The sequence below is a fragment of the Manis javanica genome, chromosome 6 (genome assembly GCF_040802235.1).
Source record: "Manis javanica isolate MJ-LG chromosome 6, MJ_LKY, whole genome shotgun sequence".
Classification (NCBI taxonomy): Eukaryota; Metazoa; Chordata; class Mammalia; order Pholidota; family Manidae; genus Manis; species Manis javanica.
Window position 1 is genome coordinate 10,323,207 of NC_133161.1, and position 15,744 is coordinate 10,338,950.

Genomic DNA, 15,744 nt, shown 5'->3' on the forward strand with positions numbered 1-15,744 from the left:
GGAAATAGACTAAGAGTATAAATCCAAAGACATAGTGCTCTATGCCAATTGTGTAACAATACAACAGTAAAATTTTTCGAAAAAGGAGGGTAAACGTCATAGCCTAGAATGGAAATAAAGAGGAATTAGAGCCATCCTGCTGTTAACTCAGTCCTTCATATTTGTTACATGCCTTATATCTGAAATCCCAAAGACAAGAAACTGATATTTGAACTAAGAACAGGGGCTGACCTCAGCAACATGAATTAACATATATTTTAGCCAATAAACAAATTACTGACAAATGGGTAATTTCGTTTGTCTCTTGACAAAGGCAGGGTCAGCCAGTTAGTGGGAAGAGCCTTTGCCTACGAACTTGATCATAGACTTGAGAGCAACAAGGTAATATCAGGAAATACACACGTGCAGAATTCCGGGAGCCTCCAAAAGCCCGCTCATGGCGCTCGGATGCAGTCTCGGGCGCGGGAGGCGGCCAGGTAGGGGGGCTGGGGGGCATCTGCGTGGGCGCGTCCCTGCCAGGGAGGGAAGCAGTGTGGGAAAGAGAAAGGAGAGGATCCATACGGGGCATGGATATGAGGTCAGAGAGCCGGTATTCATCTGCTCGTCTTCAAGGACATTCACAGGGAAAGAAGCCTGACCAGCTGGCACAAGGATCCTAGTCACCTGGCGAGTCTGTGTGCACAGTCTACATGGGTAGCTTAGGCGACCAGTAATGAGCAACCCTAGTCAGTTAGATCTCTGATTAGCCCTCTTGTCAATCAGCCATGAGGTACTAAACTAACAGGATTCCTGAGTAGATTATTTCCACAAAGAAGGAATGTTTTGATCAGCAAGGTCCTCTGCCCATTATGCTGTCGCATACTGAATTCTAAACAAACGAGCATTTAGGCACGGTGGTCTGCGCATTGGCCTTGGGTCTTTGCACAGCATGGTACAGTTCTTGAGCAAAATTTCCAAAGCTGGATCTAAAAAGTGAGGACAAGACCATGGACCAAGAGAATCTCACTGAAGGAAGATGTGGGGAAAGGAACACGTGCCTTCCCAACAGCAACAGATGAGATGCCTGTTTTCTTACGAGCATTATTGACAAATTGTCAAATCACCTGGACATAGAAGTAATCTCCTTACGCATGACCACTGCCTGTTTGATTTCAGGTTAATATTAAAATTTCTTGCTGCTTCACAAATTTTCTTAATTTGATTTTTGAACACAAAGTGTAGGAACATACTTGGCTGTGAAAAATACATTTGAATCCACCCACTTATAAAATAATAATTTCCTTTACGAATTTTCCTTTATTTCCCTCAACATGAAAACATAAATGGAAAAAAGGTACCATACAAACCATGATTTTTTGAAAGCCTCTTTAAAGACAGATGGAAAAAAGTCGGAGTCCATTCATTTTTTCAGCACTGTAGCCTTACTTGCCTCCAATCTGATTTCTTTTAAAAGCAGCAAAATAGGCTTGTTCATTTTTATATCCCTGACAGTTAATAAACGTTTGTGAAATGACAAATGATTAAATATAAACAAATGAACATCTAAATATTGATGTGCTTATATTAGATCTGGTTTCCTTTAAAATATATTTTATTTTGATTATGCTAACCTCTTAGAAGTAAATGTACAGCAGTTCAGAAGAATTGTACGCCTCGTGAAATGTACTAACATAGGATTTTTAAAATTGGGTAAGATGGATGGAAGGATGTACAAAGGGTTATAAACAATTAAATGTTGGAGATACTTCCCTTTTATCTACCTTTTTAATTTTATTTGATACCTATGACTTAAATAAGGTTAGTTAGAAACAATCAAATGGAATGCAAACAGATTAAATTTCTTATGGGCTGTTCGGCACAAAGAGGGTGGCTCAACTTTGAAATGTGTCCCAGTTCCAAATGTGACTTTCAGGCACAGTAAAGTACATTAATTTATATAGGTACAATTTTGGAATTTCAAAAATATCAAATTATAACCTGGTTAAAAAATAATCAGGCAACTGTAAAGTTCTAAAGTAAATATCTAAGAAGAAAATCATTTCATATACAAACATCAGAACTTAATGGAACGTGTATTTGAAAAAGTAAATCTCAATGTGTGATGAACCGGCAAGTTCTTTGCTAAAGCAGTGGGTGTGGGCACAGAATTCCTAGAATGATCACGTATTGTTAATCCACAGCTTAGCTGAACTGTATATAGGGCTTGTGAGTAACAAGGAGAACTGAAAATGAATGCATCTTATACTTACATAGTTATAAGCCAAGACTTTGCAAAGTTGTCTTACAGGGTAAGAGTTGATAGGATAAGTGATTTTTCTGGATATAAGAAAGATGGTGGACCATAAAGAAGAAATGATTGTCAGACCCACATGATATTGTCTATTGGAGAATCTGTAAAAAGTTGATAATAATAGATCATGTTATTGATTGCGTTCTATGCACCAGGCACCATGGAAGCACACAGTGAAGCAGGTCAATGTTTCTGAGCTTTGTGAAGATTTTCTCATAAAAATGTGCTTCAAGAGCAGGGTTAAATAAAAAGACACACATTAAACAGAAAAACCTTACAGAAAGAAAATGTAAAGTGTCATCCCTCTTCCACTTTGCTGAACCAGCACCTAACATCTTTTTTCCTTTTCTATACTTTTCCCATTCCCACTGCAAAAACTTATCCTCCAACCTATAGAAAATCACACACTGACACATATTTATTGAGTACATTATAGCTGCCTTGTAAAATCTCTAATGCTATACTTAATGAAAGATAACTATGAGACATAGATGTAGTAGTATCCACTGGGCTTTGTATTCCATTGCAAGAAATATGATCTCATAGATTTAGCATGAATGTGACTTGCTGACAACAAATGCAAAATTTTTATAATAACCAATATATGAATTTTCCTGAAATTGTGACATCATTCCATAATATATTCTATATATATTTCCTGTGGCTAGGGAATTAGTCCATACAGTCCACCTAAATCCATAATACAGGAAGTTCTTACTTTTTTGTTAGTGGCATCTTTTCCAGGTAGTTCTGTATCACATGGATATTTCTCCAGCAATGAAACAAAATTAACCAAATCCTAAACACCGTCACACAATTTTGTCTATAAGATGCGCATCTAATATTCCCCTGAAACTATTCATATAGAATATGAATGAGTTTATATGTTTAACATTAACAGAGAGTATTTTTTCTCTTTCCAATACTTAAAGATTTCAAATAGCAGAGTAATAGTCAACAAAAGATTAGATGCTACAGCAGGTCTAAGAGGAATTTATGGTAAAGTAAGATAAGGCAACCTGGTTAGCTCCCACATTTGGACTCAAGGACCTCAGAAGGGGAGAGCGCCAGAAGGTTGGGCAAAGTCCTGCTTTCTTGAAGTTTCTGTGGGAACCCTCAGAACCTGTTCCTTAGTAAAAATGTGGCAGAATCCTCAGAAAAGGACGTTGTATTCTCTGATGGGCACAAACTAGCTGGCAACTCTGAGGGCTCCCTGGAGGACATGGGCCCTGAGATGTCATGCATGTGACCTCCACTGGGAAAGAGGGACAAAGCAATTCTCTATTTCTGCTCTCATCCCCAGAAGGATGCAAATTAGGAAACACAGACAGCCACAGAGCATGCCTGTGAGACCAATCACTCATCATAGTCCCCAAACACTCAGCCTCATTTGGATTTCATGAATCCCAGCACTGCCCTGGCACCAAACTCCCATGCTCAGGTGAGCCTGTAAGGAAGCAGCACCAGGGTGGTGGTGAATAAGCACCTGGCATCAGCCTCTGTAGCTCAGTGTCTCCCTGCTGTAATCTGGACCCCTAGTGCTGCAGCAGAGGTGGGCAGACAAGTCCCTGAAACATCACCTGATTACAAGTAACAGCCCGTGGTGGGGAGATGCTGGGGAGAGCTGGTATGGAGGCCAGGGGCAGACTGGGGAGTCCAAGAGGGCGCAGGTGTCCCAAGGGGCTCATTAGAACCTGCCTGAGGGGAAGTATTCTAGGGCACAAGCCATCAAAGTAGGTCAACCAATGGAACAGGTCTCTTATCTCTGTTCTGAAGTGGGGAGAATCTGAGTCCAATCCTTCCAGGAGAGGAGAGAGGAACCCTCCCCAAGGCAGCTTCCCCTAGAAGCTTCCTGCCTCTTCTGGGACCAGGAGAAGAGGTGCCGCCTAAGATGTTTTCATACTTATTTGCACTCCACTGCATTCTTATACTGGACTTTTGTATATGTTATTCTAGAAATCTCATATCAATCAATCATGCAATTTACAAGCTAGTTCAGTCATTGCAGTTGATTCCTGATTCGCTGGGGTTCTAACATAAACTTGATCAAATTTTGAGACTATGTCCACCTGTATTCTTCCTCTACATATCCACTGGGAGAAGAAACACACATTTAGGAATACCAAATATGGCTCCTGACCATATAGAAAGTCTGGTGCCTACTAGGCGACTCATAAATATTGGGACCTTTCTTCTTTCTTTTTATTTTTATGTTCCAGGTGTCCTGGGAAAAAATGGAAAATTTGGAAACCGACATAGAAGAATTAGTAGCAAACAGAGATCCTGTCAAAACAATAGTTCAGGACATAGTTTTCTAAGCTTATCACCATATGACCATTAGTTGTAAAATGCAAAAAACTTGAACACAATAAAAAATTCAATATAAATGTTTATAATACCAAACAAACATTAACCTTGGGAACTATATCATCTCAAAATGACATGTTTTCCATTGCATATTAAGGTGACATTGCTTTAACTTGTGACAACTTCTAAAAGTGGTCAGAGTAAAACAAATATACACAGAGTAAAATAACATATACAATAATCAGCTCTTAATTGCAATATGTTCTTAAATATTTACATTATCTGTCAACATTAAGCATTTTCTCTAGTCACTGATCTTATTTCAACCTGCATTTAGAACTGTTTGGTTATATCAAGGTCCCTTAAAAGTTGGACATTCTTTCTATTTGAAAGTAGAATAAGTAAAAATCAAAACACTGATAATTTAAATACTGCCAACATCCAATTACATTATAATTGGTTTGCAAAATGTTGGCTTTTATTGATGAAATAATACCCAAGTCAGGGATTGAATGTACCTTCAGAAAGTCATAACAGGCATATAATTGATGGAAAGTAAGAATTGTAAAATATTATTATTTGTACTTCTAGAGTAACTATGCATTAAAATGTCACCAGTATGTCACTTGAGATCTTGAAAAATGGGAAAATAATGAGGCAGAATTTGTTAGAGCTTATTGAGCACAACCCAAGATACAGAAACTCCAGTTGATAGACACCTGGGTTCTGATTATGAGAACTGTGATCTATTGGGAACTTTTTTCTACAGCTTTGAAAAAAATATATATTCTTCAATATTATCCAATTCCATTTGCTCTAGGATGCGAGGCTCCTTGAGCCATATTTTTATTTTTTTTATTCATTCTCAGATTTTTTAAGAGAACTGGGCAATCTTGCATAATGAGTATTGGTAGTCCTTTCTCTGACAAGAAATGTCCTGCACTATAAAGGTTGAAATGGGCATCTGGGTTAAGCAGAACTCTCTCGTAAGTTTTGTGACAGTCATTCAGTTCTCTGAATTCTGACTGATCCTAGGTAACCCACAGAAACCCAAATTCTGCACCTACTGAGCTGAGGGCCAGGACTCAAGCGCTTATGTTTTTTCTCAAGTTGATGTGCCATCTTTGACTTTCCCCTTTTTCCTTTTTGAGGTTTAACTTTATGGGACTAGGGCTGCAATACCCTTCTTTAAAAAGGCTTTCTTTAATAAATCAGTGGTACTTGACTTTGGAGGCAGTCATGGGTCTCCACAAGCCAACACTAAGGGTCTCCTTACTGTTCTCCTCTCCTGTTTGCACCCGACACATGCGCACGACTTTGCTTACATTTTCCAGGACCCACTGGGCCACTGAGGACTCCCCCTGTGCTCCCCAATACCCATAAACTCCCAAAGAAAAAGCCCTATACCAGATAAATACTGATGTTCAAATTTTGATTTCAAATCCTGATCATCAGGATTTCCACAAACATGGTTAACTGAGAGGTTGGTATGCTTATTTCTGACTCAATTAAGTATAAGCCTCATTAAAAACTCACTATTTACCCCATACACAAAAGCACTAATCCCTTTATTGAAATATTTGTCCAATAATAAACACTTTGATGCATTTAAGTATTTTCTCTTAATCCTCCAAATTCCTAGTTGTTCAGCAGTGTTTAATTCCTCTAAAGCTTCATAGAACTTATTTCTTCAATTTACTGTAGGTTTTAATTTACAATCAAAACATTCCTATAATTTCCTGTTAGTAAAGCATGTAAAAGCCTTGCTTATCGCCAAGTTTTATTGCTTTTCGAGTAGCTGACTATATCCCAAAATAACATTAAAAAATATAATTTGTAAAAGATATTCATTTATTTTAGGCCACTTAAACTCAGTGTTTTCTTCCAGCATTAGGAAAATAACAAAATTCTCAAATTTTTCTCAATGGATACAGCTTCAAAAGAACTTGAAGTGTTCATTTAAAAAATTTCATTAGGAGGAAATCTTTGCAACTGCGTAAACACCTCACTTAACCCTTTTTCTTTTGAAATTACAGTAAAGCACACGGCATCCTATACAGAGTATCCAAAATTCCTGTCTGTAAGGTCATTTGAGATTTGTTCATTGCAAGAATAGCCAATGAATAATAAATCATGCACTTCCCTTATTTTACTTAATCTCCAAAGAATTAAGTAGTACCCCAGGCATTCTATCTTTTGTTCATTTCCTCTTTAACCATCATATTCATCACGTACCTGCATGTGAACATTCTCTTAAAGAACTTCCATATCTGTTTTCTAAACACAATGACTGAGGAATATTTTTAAAGGTTACACAAAATGTAGGTAGTGGGTTTTGCAAATCCTTTCATATTTCTGCGAGAACTTGGCTTTATTTATAGAGCCTCAGGACAGAAAAAATTGATCTCATGCAGTAGGTAAACAGGAAAATGGATAATTTTTAAATCTCAGATTTAGAAGATGGTAACATCGGATGAGGTCATCCCCAAAGATTTATCTAGGAAAGCTGATCCAAAGCAAAACAGAAGGTGTGTTCATGACCCCCAGATGACCTGGCATTGAAGAGGGGAGACAGTGACCCTTACTTTTTGGGCCCAAAGTATTCTCACAGGCTGATCTAGGGTACCATGTCTAGACCTACATCCTCTTTAGAGGCTCACCTTGCAGGAAAATAATCCTTTTGCTCTAGAAGGTAGTTCAAGTATTTACAATGAGTCAAGATCAAGATCTCCTATGCCAGGAAACTATTAAATGTTATGAAAAATATTTCATGTAATCAAATATGTTTAGAAAAAAACTAGCTAAAAACTGGAAAAGAATTCTTCTTTATTACAGGAATTTTTAGTTTTCATTATGCTGATATGAATCATGTGCCCCAAAATGAGACATCTAATATGCAATAATTCTCAAACTTACTTGACCGCAGAATTTATTTTTAAAGCCCTCCTTGAGTGTTTTTAAGGAAAACATTCTGGGAGATACAGTGCTGGACCATCACTTGGAGAAGATATTATAAAGGGTATCATTCTAGATCTGTGGCTTCCATATCCTGGTCCATGGACCAACAGCATCACAATTTGCTATTGGTAATACTTGAAAACATAGATTTCTAGAAAACATGCCATATTTTACTGGATCAGCGATCTAATGGTGGGACAGGAGATAGCTCCATTTTCAGCGTGTCTCAGATCATTTTCGTGCTGAGTTAGGTTTGGAACGTCTTGGACTAATATCCACCTAGCTCACTGTCAGCTCTGATGCTTCAATCTTTTCATAAAGCTCTATTTCTGGCGTTTTCAAGTCATTCTTCACTTCTTTGTTCCTCAGACTATAGATCAGGGGGTTGAGCATGGGATTAAAAAGGCTAGGAAACAGGAGGAGATATTTCTTCTGGTTCCCAGGGTTTCCATATGTGAGCCCAACGTACATGGTGATGGCTGAGCCATAAAAGAGCCCAACCACACAGACATGGGACAAGCAGGTGGAGACTTTTCTTTGACCTTCCCCAGACTGGATCCTAAGGATGGCACAGAGGATGCACATATAAGAGATTACAGTTGAGGAGAAGGGTCCCACTAGCACAGACACTGCTCCAGCCAATACCATGAGCTCACTCATCTGGGTATCTGCACAGGCAAGCTTGAGCACAGCCCTGATTTCACAGAAAAAGTGACTCATTTGGGGCAAACGACAGAAGGGTAAGGCAAGGAGTAACACTAAAGGAATCAAAGACAGAAGGACTCCAATGGCTCAGGAAGTCAGTGCCAGGGTGATGCAGACTCCCCAGCTCCCGGTGGCAGAACACCGGAGGGGGCAGCAGATGGACACGCACCGATCATAGGACATCCCCACCAGGAGAAGACATTCTGTGTGAGCAAAAGTCAGAAAGAGAAAGGTCTGTGCCATGCAGCCAGCAAAGGAGATGGGCTTGGCTGGATGCAGGAGGTTCACCAGCATCTGGGGCACCGTGTTGCAGGCATAGGCTATGTGGACAGAGGCCAGGTGGCAGAGAAGAAGTACATGGGGGTGTGCAGCCGGGAGTTAGGGAGATAAGCCCCAGGATGGCCCTGTGGGTGAAGGCATAGAGCAGAGAGAAGAGCCCAAAGAGAAGCACCTGAATCCTCGGGTTGAGGGGAAATCCCAGCAGGATGAACTCTGTGACAGAGGTTATACTGTCTCCCATACCCCTATGACAGAGGAAATTGAGTAAATATTCAGATTAAGAGAAGTCCTTAAAAGTAGATTTATGTTAATTTGGTTGATACCTTTTTGGTACCTTTTGGTTGATACCTTTTGGTTGATAGAAAAGTGTTCAGTGAATTTTTGTGTTTTTAAATGAATGTTTCAAGACTTTGATAACCCTAAAATAAATTTAAAAATATATACATATACACATATACATATATTACTTCTTTGTTGTTGCAAATGTTTTTAACAGTGGCTACATTTTCAAAATATATTGTCACATGTTAACTGAATAGTTTTTGTTTCACTCGGCAAGGAACCTCTCTTCTTCAAATACATCCTGCTTTTCCTTGTTTATGTTAGTCAGTTATTCTCTTTTTTTTCCTAAAACAATGACCCCTAACTGACACACATGCCAAAGTCCTTAAACGGCAATATCTAATCTCAAGTTGAAAGGGATCATTAAGGACCTGATATTCTAAAGTTAGAGAAACCATTGGCTGAAGACACCTTTAGCCATTAACCTCTCACCTGCCTGGGTAAACACACTTTCCACTCCTGCATCTATTGTCACCTCCACAACTAATATCTCACAAAATCTCTTCTTATGCAAATATAAAGACTTATTTTCAGCCTTTGTATTTGCTGAATAAATAATTTTCTGATCTAGTTTTCCACAATATTTAGATGAACATTTATGTGAATGACTGAATGGATTTGTACTATGTCATTTATCCAAACACAAAGACAAACACTAACTTTGCTGGATTTTGACTTAACATTGAGAAACACTCTAAAAATACCCAGGTTTAGACACCATCTCTGCTGGAGACTGACAAGAGCAGGGGGACTCCTGGGAGGGGGGCTGCAGAGGGGGTTCCTGAGAGCCTTGAGCTGTTGAACCACATCACCTTTCTTGCTCTATGATTCCACAATTGAAGTGTAGGTACAAACATGAAATTGCCCTTTTTGTTTAAATTTTATTCCCACCTTGTATGTAAAATAATCTTATTTGGGAGACAGTAAGGATGAGCAATACTTCTAAATTTAAATGGCCATAAAATTATAAACTTAAAAATCATCCCATTTGTGTTGTAACTCTCACATTACCACGCCAATGGCAAGTGTAATGTCCAGCATGTTAACTTTCAGGGGTTTATTGATTTCCTATTAGCCTCTACCATTGTTTGAGTGCAGAGCTATCAATGATAAGAACTCTGAGCCTGTACTCTGGCCTCATAATATTGCACATAATAAATATGCATTTACATAGTTATTCAGTAACTTATATTTAGATATTTCACTTCCGTTTATATGAGATACTACTACTCTAGTGTTCTAATAAAGAACCGCTGCCCTTTTTTTGCCTAATATTAAACATTTACCAGAAAAATCACTTGCACACATTTATCTCCTTACCTTTAAAACAGCTACCAGTCAAAAATAACCATTAATATATTGACGATATTAACATATAAGGTAGTTAATATATCTTACTCAAATTATCCTATTTAAACTATCAATGATCAACATTTGAGCATTAGTAAAAAGACACTTTTCCCTAATATTAAAGTGTGACAGTAAAAGCTAACAGGCAGTGAATGAAAATCATGTTAAAATATATTTGACCAGAACTCGCAAAGGAATCAGGAAACCAGTGTGCCTAGAAAAGCCGTTGTATAAAGATGTTGATAACTCTTCCTGCAGATAAGGCAAACATATCTAGCGTGGCTGAATTGACTGACAGTGCCCGAAGCCTTGCTGCTCACCTGAGAACTGCCAAAGAAGGACCTTGGCTCAAGTTGCTTTTGAGAAGAGGAGGCTTTATTCAGTCTTTCTTCTCCACTGGGCACCTTCCCAGTTGTCAGGAGGGCTCTGTGTAGGGCATGAGATGGGTCTCACTTGCACTAACTCCCTACAGAGGCTTGAAGGACCCAACCGCTCTTATCCTGAGATAACATAGTCCCTGTCTATTTCTGTCTTGGAGCAAGTCAGCGAGAGAGCAAGATCTTTAGAGGCTAAGAACAGGGAATAACTTCAATAACTGAAAGGATCCGCACATATAAAGTCATACTCTGGTGCTACATGAATATTACAGCTAACCCAGAGACACCGATCTGTTATGCTCATGATATTTTATGTAGTTGCAGCTCCTGACCATTCAGGAAGCATTTGGGAGATGCAAGGATCCATGCCTGATTGTTATTTAACATGGAAATTGAATCTTGACATGAATGCCTTCCTCTGTATTTCTTTCACTGTAGTCTGGTGTCTCAGCTCTCCTGAAGCTAGTAGGAGAATAAACTTGAAGAAATTAATCATTAGATCATTTTAGATAGCAACTTACACCCTACATCCTTGAGCCCAAATCTGGAGATGTGTGGGCTTCCATGTTAGGGGCTCATGTTAGACATGCCCTGGGGGTTGCTGATCTATCTGGAAGAATGGATGAGACAGAAGGGCTGAGCAAAGTTCACTTTAGAAAATTCTCCTTTTCTGATTACTTCTAGTCCTGCCCTCAAGGGAAATCCAGAGCTGCATAAAAATAGAGTGCCACCTCCTTCATTTTCTTAAGGATGGGGCTGGATGTATATGTATTCTACCTATCAGAGTAGGCACATACTGCTATCATAATATTTACTGGAGGACAGTATTCCAGTTCTGCAGGGAGTTATCAAGAACCCAGTGCCATACATATATATGTCAAGTTACAATTTCTGTCAGGTCTACAGTTTCTGAGTAACACAATATGGGTGGGGATCAGTGAGTCCCTTGCCATTGTCACGTCCCTTGCTGTGAAATAGATCTATTGGACTGAAGCAATGTTATATGGGGAAACATATCAGAAGTCAGATATTCTAATAGCCATCCAATAGAGGCCTGGCCAAGGTACTGCAGACAAGAAAGGGAAATTCATATTTGTAATGTATATCATCAGCAGTCATGATGAATCATTGCCTCATGTGGGATGGAAGGAATCAGCATGCCACCAGCTGATTTATTGGTCTCCTTATGAGGAAGGTACCATATTGAGACCCAGGATTGGTCTCTGCTGCAGAAGGACATTCAGAATACGCATTCAGCTAAGGAGCAGCCTTGGTGAGGGGCAGCCTATGCTGCTGGATTCATGCAAAGTGCCCATCTCTGTTGCTGTGGCCACTGCGTTCATGCACTCACTGTGCAACCATTGAGACTGAGGTGGCTGACAGCAAAGGCTGGCCAACATCTGCAGAGTAACCCTGCAACTGGCTGCTTTGTGCCTCTTCTGCAATGATAATTTTTTTTTTTTGTAACAAATACACCTTTAGTTGATCTACAGATAAAAACTACTTAACAAAGGCCAATAACCATTTCAGCCTCTAATCTCTTAGAGTTGTACCCTGGATAGTCTTGAAGAACTGGGCTAACTAGTCATATGCATCATTTCACTTCATTCACAACATTAGAAAAACAAAGCATTAAAACAGTTTAGATGAAATGTGTGGCTGGCAGCCAAATCTAGTCACTTATACTCCATATTCTCATTCTAGGTCTTCCACTTTGCCAGTGTAATCTTTCATGACATTTTCCTTGGGAGCCTCTTTCAGCCCATTCAGGTATCCCCCTTCACCTTGACTTTGAGGCCCAACTTCCCAGGTCATTCTGTATTTATGTCACATATAGTCACTTGTTTGGCACAAATGTGGAATATACAAATTCTCAATACTCTGCATCCACATCTCTACACCATACCTCCATCAACCCAATATTCCCACTATGCTCCTTCCAGGTCCACGGCCAACCAGTCAGACCATTTGCCAATTTCCAGGAGTCTATGCATATTCTCAACTCAGGTGACTTCTGTCTTGACGAAGGAGATGATTTGGTGAATCTCCAGCTATGGGCATTAAGAGATTTACCCCCATCAACTACCTTTAAGGCCCCACACCCAAGTGGTGGCACCTGTATACCGAGACAGGTCATCCTTGCATCAGGTCTTTTTCCTTAAACTGTTAAACTGTTAGCAGGTTGTAGGAAATTGTTCACCAAGATGCACAGACACACACATGTGCATAAACTGAGAGGGAGGCATGAGTGATATAGATGGAATGGGGATCTGGGCCAACTGCTCATTCAGCCAGATTATGTCTTCTGCACTTGGTCTTGTCCTAAGTCACACCACGTTCTTTATACGGTGTGTGGTTGCTTTGACTACTCAGTCTTATGATTTGTGGATCTTACAGCACCTCAGCTCAAGATAAGCAACCCTGGATTTATAGTTATTTGATACTCTCTGATTAGCCTCCCCTAAGGCTCAGTTGTGTATGAGGAGCTGTACTTTGAAAAACGTGTATTCTGGAAAAATCTGGGAAAATGTGGTTCTCACCTCATGTGCCCCTCCTTGTTTCTTCAATGATGACTAAAGTTGTTTTCAATATAGTTGACACTTGAAGCATAGGCTTGAACTGTGCAGGGCTGGTTATACATGGGGTTTTTTTTGCAATCAATATACTGGAAAAATTATTTGGAGATTTGCAACAATTTGAGAAAACATTTTCTTTGCTCTGGCTTACTTTGTTGTAAGAATACAGTATATAATATATACTCTAATATATATAACATACAATATATGTGTTAATTGACTTTGTATTATTGGTAATAAAAGAGATTTATCCAGAAATAAAAATATGTCTTAGAAGTACTGGTCATTTTGCATGACATTGTTTGGAAGTCACTCTCCATAAATGATCACTAGTGGGGTTTATCTTTATATATTGAGAAGCCAAGTCTCATTCTACATTACTACTACATTCCACTATATACTAACTTACTTTGTTACTTTCTCTTTTATTTCATTGGTTGAGAGGCAAGAAGGTAAAATATTACTGCCTGAAAATACTCTGCTTCTCTGGAAAATTAAAAGACAGAAGCTTCAAGGAAAACTATCAAGAGATAGAAAAATAATATGAAAGTGAGGTAGTTACGGAATAAATTTGCCTATTCTTGTTCGCTTACAACATGAAAATAATTATTCATGTTGTAAAATGTAAATAGGAGCCCAGAAGAGAGAATATAGGGGGAGGCGAAAATGAAAGGAGGAGGAGGAATGGAAACATTTCCATAAAGGGTTGTCTTATAAACATTTCTATAAAGAGTTGTCAACACTTTGAGATAGTGCTGTCTTATTTTTGTTCAACTCTCAGTATTTTTCAGCTCTAGTCAGAGTACTTGGAATTTATTAGTTACCTAACAGTGAGTGTCAATCGTTCCTTCATGTGACTCATGGGTGGTATTCAAGAAATACACAGGTCTGCAATGATCATATGCATCTTTAGCCAGGGATTTCCCTTCCAGCTGTTCATTTCTGTGCAAAATGCCACTTCTTAACAAATGTGCATGCTTACAACTGAACTGGCTAGGTAGGGTAATATGTTCACATTTATTTTTCAACAATTTAACAAAAAATGATATTTTTTTATTAAGATATTAATGTTTCTTGAAGCAATGGGCTCTATACATGTTTATAGCATTAAGCATATTGATAAACCAGATGCCTCATCTATGAACAAAACTGCAAAAACCACGGATTACCCTAGCACATCAAAAATTTCCCTAACTTCAGGTAGAGTCTTAGACAATTTACATTCTCTTATCATACTTCACTGTCAGGTAATTTTCTGTCCTTTAAGCTGTCTTCAAACTAATCTCAAAGAGAAAAGGCTCTACTTAGTCAAAGGTTCTATCCACCCTTTACGTGGACCTCGTGCGCAGCGCTCTACGAAAGGCAGCCTTCACCTGAGCGTTCCTGAGGCTGTAGATGAGGGGGTTCAGCATTGGGCTGAAGAGGCTGTGGAACAGGGACAGTATTTTCTCCTGCTCCTCCTGCTCTCTGGAGTCCGGGACCATACACACCACCACGGCGATGCCAAAGAAGAGTCCGACCATGCCGAGGTGGGAGGAGCAGGTGGAGAAAGCCTTTACTCGGCCCTCCTTTGACTGGATCTTTAGGATGGCCCAGAGGATGCGTGCATAGGAGACCAGCATTAAGCAGAGAGGCCCGACTAAGACCAACACCGAGGCGGCAAAGAGGGCAGCTTCATTGATCCAGGTGTCAACACAGGCCAGTTTGAGGACAGACAGAATTTCACAGAACACGTGATTCACTTCCCAGGGCCCACAGAAGGGCAACCGTAGGAGGAGGACTGCATGGACCAGAGCCAGAATAAATCCACATGTCCAGGAGATGACAGCCAGGAGCATGCACGCTGTCCAGCTCATGAGGACAGTGTACTGGAGCGGACGGCAGATGGCCACAAACCTGTCATAGGACATCGCCGCCAGAACCAGGCACTCTGTGTGAGCAAAAGTGAGATACAAAAAGGTCTGCGTTATGCACGGAGCAAAGGAGATGGTTCTCTCCTGACTCACAAGATTAGCCAGCATCTTGGGGACATTGTTGGAAGCATAGGACATGTCAATGATGGCCAGATGTGAGAGGAAGAAGTACATAGGGGTGTGCAGTCTAGAGCCCAGGCAGATGAGCCCCAAGATTACGCCATTTGCCAATAGACTGAAGATACAGAACAGGGAGAAGAGCCATACGAGGAGCCCTTCCAGCCCCGTCCTGAGCTGGAACCCCACCAGGATGAATTCTGTGACCCAGGACTGGTTGTCTCCCATTCCTTAGTGACAGTTTGTCAGGGACTGAAGGGTGACAGGAAGGAAGGTCAGAGCTGAAGAATGAATAAAAATTGGAGCTGTTTATTTCAAAAGAATTCAGAGGAAACGTGCTACTTTGGACTATGTTTCAATCATTTTCAGTCTTAATCTAACAGGTATTTCAAAACCACACTGACAGAGGAAGGACAAAGTACTTGACATAGTATAAAAACAGAAGTGTGAGATGATAGAGCCATATGGGCTGCTTTGCTCTAGAGCCTCTCTCGGCCTTTCTGGCTCTTCTATAGAATCTATTTTACTAC

General features: G+C 39.8%; 1 protein-coding gene and 1 pseudogene across 1 annotated transcript; both read right to left on the minus strand.

Annotated features, from left to right (window-relative positions):
* Positions 1–7,834: 7,834 nt before the first annotated feature.
* LOC108389508 (olfactory receptor 2A7-like) lies at positions 7,835–8,780 on the minus strand (annotated as a pseudogene).
* Positions 8,781–14,512: 5,732 nt separating this feature from the next.
* LOC108383362 (olfactory receptor 2A2-like) lies at positions 14,513–15,442 on the minus strand. Its single transcript, XM_037012417.2, has one exon. It carries the CDS (start codon positions 15,440–15,442, stop codon positions 14,513–14,515), a length of 930 nt encoding a protein of 309 aa, XP_036868312.2.
* Positions 15,443–15,744: the final 302 nt, after the last annotated feature.

What these genes read in the sequence shown, in the direction of transcription:
- LOC108383362 (XM_037012417.2), bottom strand. Translation starts at nt 15,442, where the DNA reads ATGGGAGACAACCAGTCCTGGGTCACAGAATTCATCCTGGTGGGGTTC.